Source organism: Muscardinus avellanarius (assembly GCF_963383645.1).
Source record: "Muscardinus avellanarius genome assembly, chromosome: 6".
Lineage (NCBI taxonomy): Eukaryota > Metazoa > Chordata > Mammalia > Rodentia > Gliridae > Muscardinus > Muscardinus avellanarius.
The window spans coordinates 96,850,051-96,866,134 of NC_137791.1; the positions used below are offsets into that span (position 1 = coordinate 96,850,051).

At 45.4% G+C, this 16,084-nt stretch overlaps 1 protein-coding gene across 1 annotated transcript; it reads right to left on the reverse strand.

Moving 5' to 3' along the window:
* Nucleotides 1–2,614: 2,614 nt before the first annotated feature.
* RASL11B (RAS like family 11 member B) lies at nucleotides 2,615–6,008 on the reverse strand (the record flags this gene model as incomplete). Its single annotated transcript, XM_080697342.1, has 4 exons — nucleotides 2,615–3,085; nucleotides 3,864–3,940; nucleotides 5,243–5,299; nucleotides 5,870–6,008. 4 exons carry the CDS (start codon nucleotides 6,006–6,008, stop codon nucleotides 2,615–2,617), a joined length of 744 nt encoding a protein of 247 aa, XP_080553468.1.
* Nucleotides 6,009–16,084: the final 10,076 nt, after the last annotated feature.

The following is a 16,084-nucleotide window of genomic DNA, read 5'->3' on the forward strand; positions in this document are numbered from 1 at the left end:
CAACCACATGTGATGAATACAAGTTGAATAGAAAGAACTTCACCAGGAGTCCTTGTCCCTGCCCTTGCAATGAGACTGTTCTTAGAGTCTCCTGTTAGCACCGCTTCCCTCCCAGACCCCAACCTGCACACGCTTCTCAGACTGGGGCTAGGCTCCAAGCATAGATAATTGCCCTGTGTATAAGAAAGCTTTAGGCCGGGCGTGGTGGCGCACGCTTGTAATCCCCGCACTTGGGAGGCGGAGACAGGAGGATCGCGCAGGTTCGAAGCCAACCGCACTGGTTTAAGAGACCCTGTTTCCAAATAAAATATATATAAATATATAAATAGGTCTGGGAGTGTAGCCCGGAGGTGGAAGTGCTTCCAGGAACCCCAGTACCACCAAAAGAAGAAGAAGAAGAAGAAGAAGAAGAAGAAGAAGAAGAAGAAGAAGAAGAAGAAGAAGAAGAAGAGGAAGAAGAAGTAGAAGAAGAAGAAGGTGGCGGCAAGCTTTGGGGTCTCACCTGAGCATCAACATCAAGAGCAGTTGGGAGCTGGGCGTGGTGGCGCACACTTGTAATCCTTGCGCTTAGGAGGCAGAGACAGGAGAATTGTGCAGGTTCTAAGCCAGCCTCACTGGCTTAAGAGACCCTGCTTCCAAATAAAAATATAAAATAGGTCTGGGTGTGTAGCCAGAGGTAGAAGGGTTTCCAGGAACCCCAGTAACACCACCACCACCAACAACAAAAAATAGCAGTCAGGAGATTTTCCCCCTGGAAAAACAGATTATTTGAAGGCTTGGCTTCCTATCATAGGAGACACTCAGTAGCTATTCCCTTGAACCCACCATTCCCTCCCTCCACAGCAATGGCTCATGTTAGAAACGCTCTACATAAACAAGAATACTGAAAAGATGTTGATCCAGGTCCTTCATGTGAACTGGAGAACATCACTCAAAACTCAGAGCCTGTTTTTCTCATCTGTAAAGTGGTTTAGCCCCTCACCACCCTCTTCACAGGGTTATCCTGGGGACTGAACAAGACCAGGTATGTGAAAGCACTACTCAAACAAGTATAAGGTATGATTATTTGCCCGTAAAGATGGTGACTCACTTAGCTTGCATGAAAGGTCTTCCAGGCCCAGACGGGAATCGTCGAGACGCCTGGTGGTTGTTAATGCACACACTTGGAAGTGGCTCCTGGACAGCCCTGGGCTGATGGCTGTGAGCTTTTACAATGAGAATAAAGTGCAGTTTGAGGAAGCTACACACCCATAGGAGAGGCTCCCCACATAAATCCTGTATAGAGAAGCACTGATTTTGTGCAGAAGTTATCCATAACCTGTGAGGTTTTGCTGAGTGATGTGCATGGTCAAACATTTGTCTTGGGTTTACCTGGTGGACAATTAAGTCACTGAGTAAAAGATAAGCTACTCTTGAACAGCACGTGGTAAACTATAACTCTCCATGCTCCCGAGGTATTTGGCTCATTTTATTCCACAAAATGGGAATAAAAATATGCATCCCAATGGTTTGTTGGGCAACTTAAGAGAGAAACCTAGAAGGCATAATGCCTGACTCAATGTGTCCAGAATACATGGTATTGAGTAATACTCTGTCTGAAAGGCAGGTTAACATTTCAATAAAAACCAAGACAGATGCCTGCTCTTTTAAAATGAGATTTATTGTACATAAAATAAATTAATTACAGTTTAAGCCAAAGCATGAGTGGCTTTTTAAAGTGCATCTGTGTAGGGGAGTTGGTGGGTAGCCACCGCATCTGGTCACTCTCTGTGACACAGTGTTTTGTATGTCAGCCACCCATAGCCATGGCTCAGCCAGGCCCAGGAAGCAACCCAACGTCATCGCCATGAGCCATTGACTCAAATCACACCAAAATCAATTGACACATTTTTTTTTCAGTACCTGATGCAACAGTTAAGGAAAAAAAAAAAAAACACTATACAATCTCGTGATTAGTCATTCTGGGGTTAAAGTTTTTGAGTTTACAGATATTCAACATGTGACCAACTAATCATACCCATGCCGTAACAGAAGAGACTGTGCTTCTTGAAGCCCACAGCTTACAGCTATCTGGATGCAGATTTTGGCCCATAAACTTGATATTTTTGGGAGTTGGGGCACGGTTCTCCTCCTGTTCTTAAAGAAATCTGGGTATCATTTAGGTTTGAAATGTATTCTGTAAAGAAGTGTTCCAGAGCTGCAAATTGTACTGTCAAGAGAAAAGAAAGGAAGGGGAGCTACAAATACTTAATCTGTTCTTTTGTTCCCACTGTAAATCACATTAGAGTATTGGGTGAAACTATAACTTGACCATCACTTACAAGGTAAAGAACAAACACCAAAATGAGTAAGCCCTGTCTCCATTCTAAAGGAAAAGACACAGAGTACAGTTCACATAGCCAGAGAGTGGCTCGGTGGGCTCGTTCACGCCTCGTGCATCTGTCCCCCGCTCCAAGCCACGCTTCCTTCTTTTCTGCAGCAGTTCCCCAGGCACTCCGAGCCTCTCTGCTCCTGCACTTTCTGGAATCATGAACTATGGCCAGCCTCCAACGTTCCTGCACCAGAAGAACCTCGGGCCCTCTTCCGGGAAGACCAAACCCTGAGTGGCCCTGCCTCAGACGGAGGTGACAGTCCTCACTTTGGCAGAGAGTGCCTGCTTGAACCTCCTCTTTAGGTCCTGCATGTTTGGTGACTTGGGCCTGGGAATGAGGGACGTTCTTCGCTTCTCCGGTGTGCTGCTGGGCGGCTGTTTGTGACTCACTTCTTTGCACAGGACGTGGAAGGCATTGTAGACATCGTTGTAATTTTCACTAACAGACACTTCGTAGAAGGAGCAGCCCAGCATGCCGGCCAGCTGCAGTCCAAGCTGAGGGTCGACCTGCTTGATATGCAACAGGTCGGCTTTGTTGGCCACGACCACCACGGGCAGCCGGGTGCCGAGATGGAGCTGCTGCACGTGCTGGTGGAGCTGGCCAATGAGTTCGTAGCTCTTGTGGTCAGTGATGGAGAAAACGATCACCACCGCGTCTGCCCAGCGGATGCACCGATTGAGCTGCTCACTGCAGTTCAAGCTGTTCTCGTGGACCTGAAAAAGAGGGGTGACGGTGAGGTGAGCGGCCAGTGCCAGCGTTGCAGAGAGTCCCAGCTTGGATACTGAATTCAAAAGAGCCCTTCACAGGAACGCTGGGCTGCAGGTCATAAACAAGTTATATCCCCACACACTCCAGCGTTCTCGACAATATGTTGATCCAGCTGCACAGACTTGGAATAAATAACAGTGCAGCTCACCACACTCAAGTGGAAAATTGACCTGCAGAGAACTCCATGCAGAGAGACTTTGTAGTTGCACAAAATGGGAAATTAACTGGCTAGACAGTAAGTCTGGGGAAGTAAAGATAGGAGCTGGAAGCATTTAAACCTGGATAACTGCCCAGTTTGGAAGGGGAAAGAAAAAAAAGCACTCTCATGGCTCGGCTTCTTTGTCTGTGGAGTAACTTTCCACACCATAAAAGTGATTCCAAGTATTTGAGACTATACCTAGATACTTGGTTTTTAATGCCAAAGACACATATGTAAAAACTGACCTTTTTAACCATTGCAAGGAAACTGTGCCAATTCCAAGCATTCGGTTTGATCTTTCCCGCTGTGCTGAATCCTCCTAAGAGAAGGATTCTGCCTCTTAGCCAAATCTCTCAAATTAAGGCCAGGCTGAGGCTGACCAACGGCCAGATACAGAGTATCAGACAACATATTAACGTGCAGGCTTGACTCCCCAACTCTTCTGCTCCTTCAGTTTGAGGTACACTTTAAGAACAAATGAACAATTCCACGGTCAGTCTCCAGGCAGTCTCAGAGTTTCTCACCTGAATCCCTGGAGTGTCCTGAACTTGAATGGCCAGGGTTTCACCTTCAATCTGGACTTGTCTGGTATAGAGATTACCTATGAAGGCAAAGAAAAGATTATGTCTTTCCTTCCTGTGCAACTTTTAAAATATCATGGGTTTGTTTTACACTAGGGAAAAATGTAGCCCACACCCATGAAGAAAAAAAGAGAGTTTATAAGTTTAATGGGCTTACCTCAGAGATTTTTAAAAGACCAACTGCAATTTAACCTGATGTTAGCAAATTTACTGATACTAGGACAAAGTTTGTAGAAAATGTTTGATTTTAAATAGACTAGCCATATTTAGAATATGTGTGTGCATATATATATATATATATATATATATATATATCATGTGTGAATGTGTGTATGCATATGTATTTGTGTGTGTATATATATATGTATGTATGTACGGTTGTTTATTTTTGTGTGTATGTTACTAGGGATGTAACCCAGGGCCTTGCACATGTAGGCAAGCACTCTACCACACAGCTATATCCCCAAACTTAGAATATATCCTTGAAGAAAAACTTCTTGTTCCATCCATGTGAGATTTCTTTTTTACTTGAGTATATTATCATTCTTAGACCATTAGTTTATAATTTGCTACTAGATAGATTTGTTTGGTAAGCAAACAGGGTTAGTAAATGCATAGCTAACTTTATCAGTTGAAATGAAAGTGTCACATATCAATAATCGACTGTACATCAAAGCAAAAGGCTACCAGATCTTATCTTGGGATGGCCTGCATAACTCATTTCAAATAGTCCTCTAGAGGTACTTCATACAGTATACACATTTAAGCAGTTTGCCAACAAAGCAGAGGTAGAAGGCCTTTATCCCCCGCCCCCAAGTGCAATTCCTCACTGAAATACTTGTCCTCTCATTTATTCAGGAACTTCCCTCCTAAAATTCTACCATCTAGTTATTTTTCTTTGTTAAGAAAAGAGAACTTTAGGTTTACAACTCTCTCCTTTGGCCTTTGCTTTAAAAGGTCACCTCTCAAAGGCAGCCAGCAGAGAGGGAGGGGGTGGGGAGGAGCTGGCCAACGCTTTTTTTTTATGACTTTTGCAGTGTGTTTTGAAGGGAGAGGCCCTGGAGTACAAAGAGTGCTTCCAACTGGGGTCCCCATAGCTAAAACATACCAAGGGGATACTTTCAGGCACTTGATAAAATGATGAATGGGCCTGGAATGGAATGAGGCCAGATGGCAGTTATGGGGTGGGGATATGGAGGGCCGGCAGAGTCGGAAGCGGCAGGGTCCCTACGCCCAGACTGTCACTCTGAAGGACCTGCCTGGCAGCGCCGCGATGGGAACCGCAGTGCCCTTTGACAGCCTTTCCCCAGCACCCTCCTCACCTGCATTTCTCTCATAGTCACCGATGAATCTTTTGGTAAGAAATCGAACCACCAGCGCTGCAGGTCAGAAGAAAAAGGAAAGAGGGTTAGCCTTGGGAGTTAAACGGGGCTCCCCCACCCCCACCTCTCGCAGAGAGAGCCAGAGCCGGCCACCAAGGGAATTTCCTACCCTGGAACTCCTGACTCTTCTCCCAGACACAATGAGAGGAAGAAAGCCGGGTGAATTATGGCCCTGCCAGCTGCAAGGGTCTTGTGGGCCACCCCCTCCTCAGGGCTCAGCTCAGACACATACAGCCTTCCAGCAAGCCACGGTCTCCAAAATCATAGGTGAGCCTCTGGGAGGAGTTACTACGTTTACTAAGTTATCCTCACGGTCCCAGTCGCTATCGAAACTCAAAACCCCCCAAATCCCCGGTAGCCTCATCTGTTGGAGTAGGGCTGGGCGAGGGAGTAATGATGGCTAAGGTCCCACCCCTCCCGGAAGGTGCGGCGGGTCGCTAGGAGGCGGCTGAGAGGTCCAGCTGCAGCTCTCCCCTCTCCCCACGCCCCTCTCGTTTATTTACAGCTCCGGGCGGGGTCTCCCGCGTCCTGCTCCGGAGCGAGGAGTGTTGCTCCGGAGAGACTCACCTGTCTTGCCGACGCCGCTGGCCCCCACCACGGCGATCTTGACTAGCCGGCGGCCCGCGGCCCCCAGGCAGCAGTCGGCGGCGGCGCTGCCCGCGGCGGGGTACTCGGCGATGGTGCACATGTTCTGGATGAGGCGCATCGCCGCTCCGGCCCGGGCTGCACGGGGCGGGACAGGGCGTGCGGGGCGGGAGGAGGCTGGCGCAGCGTAGGAAAGAACAGGAGGACGGAGAAGGGATGCTCCGCGGTAAAGAGATATTAAAAAGTAAGCAACCCAGCGCAGGGAGAGCGCAGCTGCGCAAGCTCGGGCTCGGGCTCCGGCTGGGTCTACTCCTGGCGCGCGCGCCTTATTTTCTCCGGGGCTAGCCCCGCCCCTGCCCCGGTAACCAATCCCAGGGAGCCCTGCTCGAGGCCCCGCCCCTAGTAGCCAATCCCAGAGCGCTCTCTTGAGGCCCCGCCCCCGGAGCCGGCGCGCGCGGAGCCCCCCACCCCGAGCTCCCGGGCCAGTGCTGGGCCCGGTGAGGCGCGGGAGAAACGGGGCCACGCGCGCGGGCACAGCGTACAGCCAGTGGGCAGCACCCGGCGGCTGCTGTGGCTGCGGGGCCGCAGGCTGGTCGGGTCGGGGAAAGGCTGGGCCGGGGCCGCGTACGGCTGGCGTGCCTGTGGAATGTCTGCCTGCCCCGGAGCGTGCGGCCCAGCCTCCCAAGAGCAGTTCCTGGGCGTCAGTCCGGCAGGGGCCCCTGGCCGCTACCCTGCATCCAAGCCACTCCCTCCCTCTCACCCTTGGGAACTTCTCCTGGCCGGCTAGGACCTAGTGGGCCTGAGCATCAGGAACCTGGGCGCCCGCATTCTGCTGGGGGCTCTGTCATTGGCTCCTTAATTTCGGGCGTGATTGCACTGACTTGGGTGCCTCCGCGATGGCATCCTGGTTTATAGATTTCAGCTACAATTGCAATCATTAACAAAGACACTACTACCCCGTCGTGCGCGCGCGCGCGCGCGCGCGCACACACACACACACACACACACACACACACACACACACACACAATGTAGCATTTGCCTTTGTAACATTTGCTGTAAAGCCATATTCTCTGGCTCTTGTCGACAGCGCGAGCTCACGTGAACACACACACAGAAGAGCACATGTATTGCACCCCCAGAGGCAAGTCAAGAAGTAATTATAGAACAAGCTTTCCAGCACCTCGCACACAGTCACAACTCCTCCAGGAGCTGCAAAATGCTAGGAAAATAGTCACCACGACTGCAATGCAGAACCTGAAGGGGGATGTACTTAGTCTCTGGGCATAAAGCACTGCAAGAGTTAGTTAAAAGTGGCTTCATGCCGAGGGACATGTGGGCCCTGCACTCATAAAAATCTGAGCCCCCAGCCCCTTAAATTCTCATCAGGGAACACATCTTCCGTGGCAGGCCAAAATCCTCCTTCTAGCAACTTTCTGTAGCTGGAACTGACTGCAAAATAGTGGGCAGACACTCAGGCTGCTGTGTGTCACACACACACACACACACACACACACACACACACACACACACCTCCTTTGAACCTTTCTGGCCTTCAAATGTCCCCTTTTATTTTATTTTAGGGGCATATGACAACAAATTCTGTGACTTTGTGTAAATTCACATTAAAGGTTGAAATGTAAAAGTAAAATAAACCAACTCCCTTATCTGCACAGCAGGCATCTAGTTTGACCCCATTCCACCCTGGTCTTAATTGACCAAGTATTGGGCAGAATTTACCATCCCGACCCACTTAAATGTACCCTTTGTCTCTAACAGTTTAGGGGTTTCCAGGAATTCAAGGGGAATCAAAGTTAACCTGCAATTGCTTTGGCATCAAGTATTCTAGGATAGAAAATTTAATCATCCAGACACAACCTTAGCAATAACCATAATAAAAGGTTGACTTCTAGGGAGATCACAAGAATGAAAAATAAGGTCAGCCATTTGAGTCAGAAAGAAAAAGAGCATTTCCAGTATGCATCCTGTCTTTCTGTGTGGTTCAAATCAAATTTAAGCTTTGCTGGTCTATAAAATCAAGCTTAGCAAGACTATAATTACAGGTAACCATGTATTTGTAACCCCCACTCCCCCCTTAAAAGCCTTCAATTCTATCCTGTTTATATGGTGAAATAATTAGGTAGTCTACAGTATTTGTTGACCTGCTGTTCACCACATACATGCACACATACACACACGACAAAAAGGGGAATTTTGCTTTGAATCATTTTAGCTTCTGGGGCTTGATTTTCATTACCAAGAGACTACACTAAACCTATGATTTTTCTGTCTGCATCACAAAGGCTGAATTTGGTGTTCTTGTTGTAGGTCTAAGGGATTAAAAGAACACGGAAAAGAAAGAAGAGAAAGATGAATAAATTTGCTATTCAAATTCTAAACATCAACCACACAGTGGACCTCCATCCCACCTACCTCAGATGAGGACACTGAGAACTATTCCTTTCTGAAAATTCAAAAAATTCATTTAAAAAAAAAAAGAAAAGAAAGAAGGAAGAAAACTGGACACGAGCTGTAGTGTTTATTGAGGGCTGAAGGAAAGGACTTTGCATGTGTAAACATCATTTGGCTCCTACAGCACCGGTACTCTCATTTCTTCCTGTTGTAGTTATGCATGGCTCCCTGGGCCGACCACCCCGACCTCTGCCATTTCCAGTTCTGCCTGTGGACCAAGCTCAGCTGGCTGGTTCTTGCTCGGGGTCTGTAGTGGCGTTGGGGTGGGATGGTAGATGAGTCTGTGCATCTAAAACCTCGACTGGCTGGACACCCAAGATGGCTCTGCTAAGCTGCATTCCAGATAGAAGCTCTGGGACAGCTGGGACTGGCTCCGATTCCCTCCCAGCATGGCAACTGGCTCCCTTGAGAGGATATGCTAAGAACGGAAGTACAAGCTGCCAGTCGATGACAGCCTGTACCTGGAAATTGGCACAGCACTAATTCTACCATATTCTGTTCATCAAGCAGTCGCAGAGCCCACTCAAATCATGGTGGTTGGGGGCAGCTAGGCGTGGAGCTTCACGCTTGTAATCCCAGTACGTGGGAGGCTGAAACAGGAGGATCGCCGGTTTGAAGCCAGCCTCAGCTACTTAGTGCCCTCCACAACTTAGTGAGACCCTGTTTCAAAATAAAGAATTAACAAATAGGGCGGGGGGGGGTGGCTCAGAGGTAGAAAGCTCTGGGTTTAATCCCTAGTACCACACACACAAAAAAAAATTATGAGGGGAATGGGAGGGACATTGATCCCATCTTTAGACAAGAAGAGTATCAAAGAACGAGTGGCCATTTTATTCACCATACTTTCATTTTACAAAAGGGAGAACAAAGCTTTCCAATTTAAATAAAACTGCTCCAAGGCCACATAGCCTATAAGAGAAATATCCAAAAATCTTAAAATGTTTAATAATATTTCAAATGCCCAGGATATTCACATATTCACAATGAGATGCTATCTTATGATACAGTGCTACAAAGTGACTTAAACACTCTCTCTCTCTCTTTCTCTCTCTCTCTCTGCTAAGAGAGATGAGGATGGAGGATTGAAATATGAGGGACTAGAGGAGGAAAAAAAGAATGTTTTGTAAAGTTTTTATTTTGCCTCAGCATCTGGATTTTTTCCTTTGATCTTTAGAACTGATCCTTCCTCTGAGAGGTTCCACAGATAATTCAGTGTTTGGAAGCCCTTAGAATAACCAGAATATAAATTTAGTAAGTATTAATTGATCATCTGGGCCATAGGTATGCATTGCCCGTGAACCTTGGGTCTACATTGGCAATCAAGGAAGACACAATCTTTGCCATTGTGGCAGTAACAATTAGCAAAATTAGCAAACAGAACAGAAGTGACTAAGCAATTTCAATAGCATGAGAAAATATTTAAAAGAGCTGGGCATCGCGGTGCATGCCTGTAATCCCAGCATTTGGTAGGTTGAGACAAGAGGATGGCGGGTTTGAGGTCAGCCTCAGCAATTTAGGAAAACCCCATTTCAAAATAAAATAAAAATAAAAGGGCCAGCAGTATTCCTTGAAGATAGAATGCCCCTGGGTTCAATCTCCAGTAACTTCCCCACCAAAAAAAAACTTTAAAAAGAGAAGTCACAGGAACCAGGTATGGTGACCCACTCCTGTAATCACAATACCTGAAAGGCTAAAACAGAGGGATCACAGGTTGAAGGCCAGTCTCAGCAACTTAGCAAGACTCTACTTAAAATAATAATAATAATAACAATAATAATAATAATAATAATAGGATGGAGATATGGCTTGGAGGTAGAATGTCCCTGGCTTCAATCCCCAGCAGTACTAAGAATAAAAGAAGAAATTACAGGAATGCCTATTATGACATGAAAGAATGAGTGAATAAAGTTAAACCCTCACTAATTCTCACATGGAGTGAATGAATTTAAGGATCAAAGACTAGTTCCCAGTAGGCAGACAGAAAGTGGAGCCTGGTGAATTCTAAGGAGAGGCATGCAGATTAACAAGTAAGCCCAAGAAGTTGGTGTGGTCCTCCCTTCTTCCATGGGAACATGCCCCATGGGAGCAAAATAGCTGCTCCTTCACCTACATCACCAAAGGTCGCTCTCAATCCACCCTGTCTGAGCATCCAAGCCTGCAACAAAAACCAGACATTTTTTTGAGACTGATATCAACTCTGCCTGCTTGGACCAAGAAAACAGATACATCGTGGCTATTTTAAACAAAACATGATTTAATCAATTAAGAAATAAAACAATGAGTTCCTTGCTTTAGATGTTGTTGAAAGGGCAAGAGCAGCAGGCTCTCAGCTGTGCTTACAGAAATGAATCCCAGAACAGCACTGCAGAACTGGCCCACCTAAAAAGCTGTACCTCTTCCAATATGAAGGGAATCCATCAGCTGTCTGCTGCAGTCTCTCAAAACCCATTAAGCTAGGGACTGCACATTGGAAGTTGCTGCAGAAAAGTCCAATATCTCTACAACTATGCCTTTGCAGCAGAGAGCAGTGGAAAGCTGCCTTCCCCTTTGCTTCTGCCCAGTGGAACCTCTCTGAGCACCTCCAATTCATGAAACTAACTTGTATCTATCACCCTAGCTGCAAGGGAGTCTGGGAAAGTCTAACTTTCTAGTCTCAACACATTATGACACTGTAGAAGTGAGCAGAGAAGAAGCTAACTAGGAACTCTACATGTCTCTAGCAGCCCAAAGAACACAAAAGCACAGAAAAGGAGAGAGCATGATCCACCAGACATTTAATTTGCAGTGATAAAAGAATATAAAGAGATATTTTTTTTGGTGGTACTGGGGTTCCTGGAAACCCTTCTATCTCCGGGCTATACCCCCAGACCTATTCTATATTTTTATTTGGAAACAGGGTCTCTTAAGCCAGCAAGGCTGGCTTTGAACCAGCGTGACCCTCCTGTTTCCGTCTCCCAAGCGCAGGGATTATAAGCATGTGCCACCATGCCGGGGAACATAAAGAGATTTTTTGGCAATTTTTTTGGCACTGGAAATGGAACTCAGGGGCATTCTACCTCTGAGCTATACCCTCAGCCCTTTTTATTTTTTTTTATTTTCAAAACAGTGCCTTGTTAAATTGCCAGATGTCTTGCTAAGTTGCTGAAGCTGACCTTGTGCCTGAGATCGTCCTGTGTCAGTCTCCCCCACACACATACTAGAGTTACAGCCATGTACTACCACACCCAGCTCAAGAGGTTCTTTTTGAACGGATGCTTTTGAGGCCATGACTAAGACCACTGTTGTCATCACTTTTATGTGTGTTGACATTCATTTTCTAAACTGTTTTCCCATAGACTCCTGCAGGGCACATCTATTGACACCTCTTCCATTCTTTTAGTAAAAGCATCTCAGTTTTCCTTTGTAAACCTTCCCTGTTCCACTATCATGTTGATGGGAGGTGTTGGTGGGGCAGTCTCAATCTCTAATTTCAGGGGTGGGTGCCTATCAGCTATAGGGATTTGTTGGTTGCCACTGTGCCTATGATATCCCTCCCTAAACGGTTTACTGGGAAAGAGGTGATTTTTTTTTTTTCAGTACTGGGGATGGAACCCAGGAGCATTCTACCTCCAAGCTATACCCCTAGCCCTATTTTTTATTCTTTATTTTGAAACAGGGTCTCACTGAGTTGCAAAGGGTCCCACTAAGTAGCTGAGGCTGTCCGTAAACTGTGATCCTCCTATCTCAGCCTCCCAAATGCTGGGATTACAAGCGTGTGCCACCGTGCCCGGCATGGGGATGCTTCTTTTAACTAGCATTAACCAGCTGATAGAAGTGAATTTTCAGCTCTAGAGCACCATCTTGGCTACCCCAAGCCTCAAGACTAAAGCCAACTTAGAAGAAGGCAAAATTGAAAGGCAGAGAGAGCCAGGATCTGGATGGCATCTTTTCTGGTTCTACATTCAGCCATGCCTGAAAACCCAGACTTACCACCAGTCACAGGAGCAGCACAGTGCCTTTCTGGACTCATTTGATTTGTATTGGGTCATTGTCACTTGTACTGAGTAAGCCCTTACACATCCACTTCTCATGGAGTCACACCTGGCACACTTTGACTGGTTCCTAGCATTAAACATGCTCCTTGTTCCAAACTGGGCTGCTCAGAAATCTCCTCAGTAGATGTCACAGAGACTGTCTTCCTTGCTTGCCAGTGTAGACACCGGATTCAAGGGTATACCCATGGCCCAGATGTCCAATAAATACTTATTGAATTTATATTCTTATTACTGTAAAGGCTTCCAAACACCAAATTATCTCTAGAACCTCTCAGAGAAAGAGAAGTTCTAAAGATTAAGTCTAAAGATCAAAAGAGAAACTCTAGATGCTGGGGCAAAATCAAAACATCCTTTTAACGTCACCTTTGTGAATATTAGCAGTGCCGTCCTGAAGTCTACTGAAACCAATGTGCAGTTGAGAAGGATATTAGTACATTCAGACTGGCAATATTGTTCAGCAATGAAATTAAGTGATCCATCAAGCCACGAAAAGACACAGAGGAACCTCAAGTGTATATGAAAGAAACCAGTCTGAAAGGGCTACATACTGGAGGATTCCACTACATAACATCCTAGAAAAAGCACAACTATGAAGAGAGTAAGAAGGAGGGCGCTTGCCAGGAGTTGGGGGAAGCAGGGACAAACACGCGGGGCACAGAGGATTTCCAGGGCACTGGGTATGATAGTATAATGAAGTGCAAGTCATAAGTTTGTCCAAACCTACAGAATATACAACACTGAGAGTGAACCCAAATGTAAACTGTGGACTTTGGGTAATAATGACATCAATATAGGTTCATTGATTGTAACTTATATAGCATTGTGATGTGGGGTGTCAATAATGGGAGAAGCTCTGGGGTGTTATATGGGAATTATCTGTACCTTTCTTTCAGTTTTGCTGTAAACCTAAAATTTCCCTGAAAAATAAAGTTTTTTTTTCTTCTTCAGCAAAATAAGGATGTTGTAAGGCATCTAGTCCAACTCATCTTCTGAGGTTTAGAAGCCCTCATACAATAACCCTGCTAAGAGATTGAATCTAGACTATTCCTGTGATAAGAACTCCTACCACCAATGGCAGCATGTCTATAAAGAGATGATCTTCTCTCTCCTTCCAGAAAGACAGCCTTTGGCATGCTCTCCAGCTTTCCAGACACATGGCCCACTTTTGCTTTGCATTCCACAACATTTGGAAATCCTGGCAAGGACAGAGGAATGGCGGCTGCCTGTGACTTGGGATGTAAAGGAATAAGAAGCATTGAAGGTATGTCTTCTACCTTTAAGGTGAGGATGACTTGTCTTAAACATTTTTAAACATAGAAATATTTAAAATGAAAGAGAACCAAGGCTTGAAGAGGGGAGCAAATGTATTTTGAGAGATCTCATCTTTGAGATCTCTGAGAATGCAAATAAGGATAGGACAGATACAAGGACCATCGCAGGGGGTTTCCCTCCAGTGGCTCCATGCAATGCCTGCTGGACGTCTTACAGGCCTGCACATTCCATACCAGGGAGCTGTGCTGGGTCAGAGTGGGTGCTCAGTGATATTTTCTCTTGACCATCCTTCTGGTCAAGTCTGGACTGAAAGACTAGCTTTAAAAGGCAAAGCAGCAAAGGAACTCAATTTAAAACAGACACACAAAGCTGGGTGTGGTGATGCACACTTGTCATCCCAGTATTTGGGAGACTGAGACAGGAGGATCATGGTTCGTGGACAGCCTCAGCTACTTAGTGAGGCTTGTATTATTCTGTATCATTATCTTCTTTCCTTCAGAATCCTATGAACACCTCCACCTGCTCAGTCTCTCACTAACTCATCACTTGTCCAGAAAATAAAGGAATAGAAAATGAATATTGAGCTAGATGTGATGGCACACTCCCAGTACTTGGGAGGCTGAGACAAGAGGATCATAGATTTATGGCCAGCCTTAGCTACTTAGTGAGGCCCTTTGCAACTCAGTGAGACCCTGTTTCAAAATAAAGAATAAAAAATAGGACTGGGGGTATATCTTGGAGGTACAATTTCCCTGGGTTCCATCCCCAGTACTGCAAAAAAAAGTAAATAAATATAAAATAAAACAAAATGGGGAGACACACACACACCTCTTGCTAGAAAAATTACTTCTTGACTAGAACACTTTAACTTTAAAAAAAAAGTAAAATCTTAAGTTCTAGGAAGGAGCCTCGCATGGACCCCCCCCTACACACACACACACACACACACACACACACACACACACACACACGCACACACACACATACATACCTGGGTTGGTTTCTATGGTAGCAAAATGGGCTACATTTCCCCCTTCCCCCAGTCCAGGGAAGAAAGTAGAACTAGCATTCCACAAATATATTCCCCTGCTGCTCAGTCAGATTTTCTGTCTTCTGGAAGGTTTCCTGTACCCTCTCTCTCTCTCTTTTAATGTAATACATAAAGAGTAAAAAAAAAAAAAAAAAAAAAAAAGTGAATCTGAAGTTCTTTTTTTTCTCTCTCTTTCTCTCATTGACTTGAGTCTTAATAACCCAAGTTGTTTCCTGGAAGCCAGGAACCCATTTGTAAGCAAATCAAGACAATCACTCAGAATGAGCTCCAGTTTTAGACACGACTTGGAACAACTAATGAGTTTCCACTGCATTTTCACTCGGAAGTGGGGAAAATCTCAGTGCCCATTTCCCCTAAGCCTTTGGAACATTGGGAGACAACAGAAGTTGACTTGACATTAGTGATGGAGTCATTTTTAGAAGTTCCTTTAGTTAAATGAGAAGTTTAATAATATTGTAAGTAGACAGTGACAATATTCTTCTGGATCGTTATCTTTTTTTCTCCAACAAAAAGAATCCTATGAACATGTCCACCTGCCTTTTCTCTCACTAACTCACATTTGTCCAGAAGATAAAGGAATAGGAAAATGAATATTGAGCCGGGCGTGATGGCGCATGCTTATAATCCCAGCATTTGGGAGGCTGAGACAGGAGGATCGCGGTTCGAGGACAGCCTCAGCTACTTAGTGAGGCCCTTTGCAACTCAGTGAGACCCGGTTTCAAAATAAAGAATAAAAAGTAGGGCTGGGGTCACAGCTCAAAGGTAGAATGCCCCTAGGTTCAATCCCCAGTACCACAAAAAAAAAAAAAAGAAAGAAAAGTAAAATAAATGTTGGCCTTGGGTCCATAGGAGTAGGTACTCTTGGGATACTTGACAAGATTTTGTGATCAGAAGATAATGTACAAGTAGAAAAGTCTCAGAAAAATGCAGACAATTGAGCCAATTGTTTAACAGATTCCTTCGGTCTCAAATTCCTAAGTAGATTGGACTCACCTAATATTTGCCCTTTAACTGCCACTGGGAATGCAGAAAAGGCTTCTAAGGGCCTTTTTAGGCATCCTTATTGTCTTTGCATAGAAAGGTAATGTCTTCTCAAAGCTTAGCTTTGTGAACTAAGCTAAAAGAAAATTAGATTTTTTCATATAGTCTGGGGAAAGAACAGGCTTCCCTTCCCCTCATTTCTTACTTCAGCTGAAAAACGAGCAATTAAGTCTTGTTTGGGGCCCAGACCATGAATTCTCATTGCTTTATCTGGCTCTCAGAATTAAAGTAAATCTCAAAAATGTTTCCAATCCCTAATGAGGGCCACTGCCTCAGGCTATTCAATTATGTCCAAAATCTCAGTCATAGTATAAAGTCTAGAAGTTA